The sequence below is a fragment of the Eucalyptus grandis genome, chromosome 8 (assembly GCF_016545825.1).
Source record: "Eucalyptus grandis isolate ANBG69807.140 chromosome 8, ASM1654582v1, whole genome shotgun sequence".
NCBI classification, from domain to species: domain Eukaryota; kingdom Viridiplantae; phylum Streptophyta; class Magnoliopsida; order Myrtales; family Myrtaceae; genus Eucalyptus; species Eucalyptus grandis.
Window position 1 is genome coordinate 29,576,863 of NC_052619.1, and position 1,259 is coordinate 29,578,121.

Genomic DNA, 1,259 nt, shown 5'->3' on the forward strand with positions numbered 1-1,259 from the left:
TTTGGAGGTCCATGACCCTGAATCCTTGGACCCAGGTCAAGCACGCACGGCGAGAGAGAGAAAAGGGGGCCGAGGGGGGGAGGGGTGTTGGGGATTTGGTAGAGCTTGAGGTACTTTGGTTCTGGGAGCCTAACTCGGTTGGTGTTGCTAATGTGTCCATATTTAAGGTTGATAAATTTAAGATGTGACTTCACTATTTAGATGTAGAAGATCCCAGTTCTTTACTTATGTAACTTTAGCCATAGCTTGATAACTTCTTTGGGAACTGAAACTGGATTGTTGTGCTCGAAACACTCTTCGTTAACCTCTCTCGCGGGTATAACTCGAGAACCTTTTTGTACAACAATAAAAGAAGAAGAAGAAGAAACATAATTGGAAGGGCATTCAATAAAATATTCTCAAAAGAGATTAGTAGGGCAAAAGATACATAAGAAACATAATATTGAAATTAAGAAACGAACTCTCAGAAGCAAACACACTCGGAATCCACTCTCAGTGACGAGCAAATTTCTCATTCCCACCGTAGTATATGTTTCGTAATTCACAACAAGGTTAGTAGAGGCCCACTAAACCGTTCAAGCCTCTAATTTTTTTTTTCCTAATCGCCAACAGAGGAGGTTAAGTTCAAGGATGATGCTTTTGGGTGTAGATATAGTCGATGTGAGCAGCCAGAGTCCTCCTCAACAAGCATTCTTCTTCGCCAACTCCTTTGCAGCTCTCATCCATCAAGTCAACGTTGTGCTTCGTTTCCACGCCCTGTAAGATAGAGAAGACAGATATACATGACAAAATTTACCGACATAAATGTTTGAGTGCACACATGACTGATTGCTTTAAAAGTTTAAGCTATTATCGAATAACAACTTGAATGAAAACTTTCAGAGGTCGAAACTTTAGGATTCGGGCTAAATTGGTTATATGATCTAATGTAAATAAATGACCCACCGCACGTTGAGTCTGGACTGGAGTAACATCGAGAAACACTGGCTTGGGGCGAGCAAAGCAGGATAAGATCGCGCAGAGGAGGAGGAGAGACGTCAAGAAAAGGGTTGTTATCTTGGCCATCTTTGCCGTCTTTCTTGATGATGAACAGCAGGGAGTGACGGTTTATATAGATAGGGAGAGGTGGATAGAGCGGATGGTTAAAGTTGACTAAAGTATGTGTGAACCTGAGTATGTGTGAACCTGAGTAGCTTGAGTCATCATTGAGGTAGACTGTGACATAGAGAATTTCGGTGGGGACGAATCGAAGATGCAAA

General features: G+C 42.0%; 1 protein-coding gene across 1 annotated transcript; it reads right to left on the reverse strand.

Annotated features, from left to right (window-relative positions):
- Positions 1 to 369: 369 nt before the first annotated feature.
- LOC104414034 (phytosulfokines 3) lies at positions 370 to 1,259 on the reverse strand. The gene is made up of 2 exons (XM_010025027.3): positions 946 to 1,259; positions 370 to 756 (listed from the first exon to the last, which is right to left on the reverse strand). Exons 1-2 carry the CDS (start codon positions 1,063 to 1,065, stop codon positions 625 to 627), a joined length of 252 nt encoding a protein of 83 aa, XP_010023329.2. The 5' UTR covers positions 1,066 to 1,259; the 3' UTR covers positions 370 to 624.

Bases quoted from the DNA above. Each gene is read 5' to 3' on its own strand.
- LOC104414034 (XM_010025027.3), bottom strand. From the start codon at position 1,065: ATGGCCAAGATAACAACCCTTTTCTTGACGTCTCTCCTCCTCCTCTGC. The intron at 757-945 runs GTGGGTCATTTA...TCTATCTTACAG, and splicing joins CAGTCCAGACTCAACGTGCG to GGCGTGGAAACGAAGCACAA.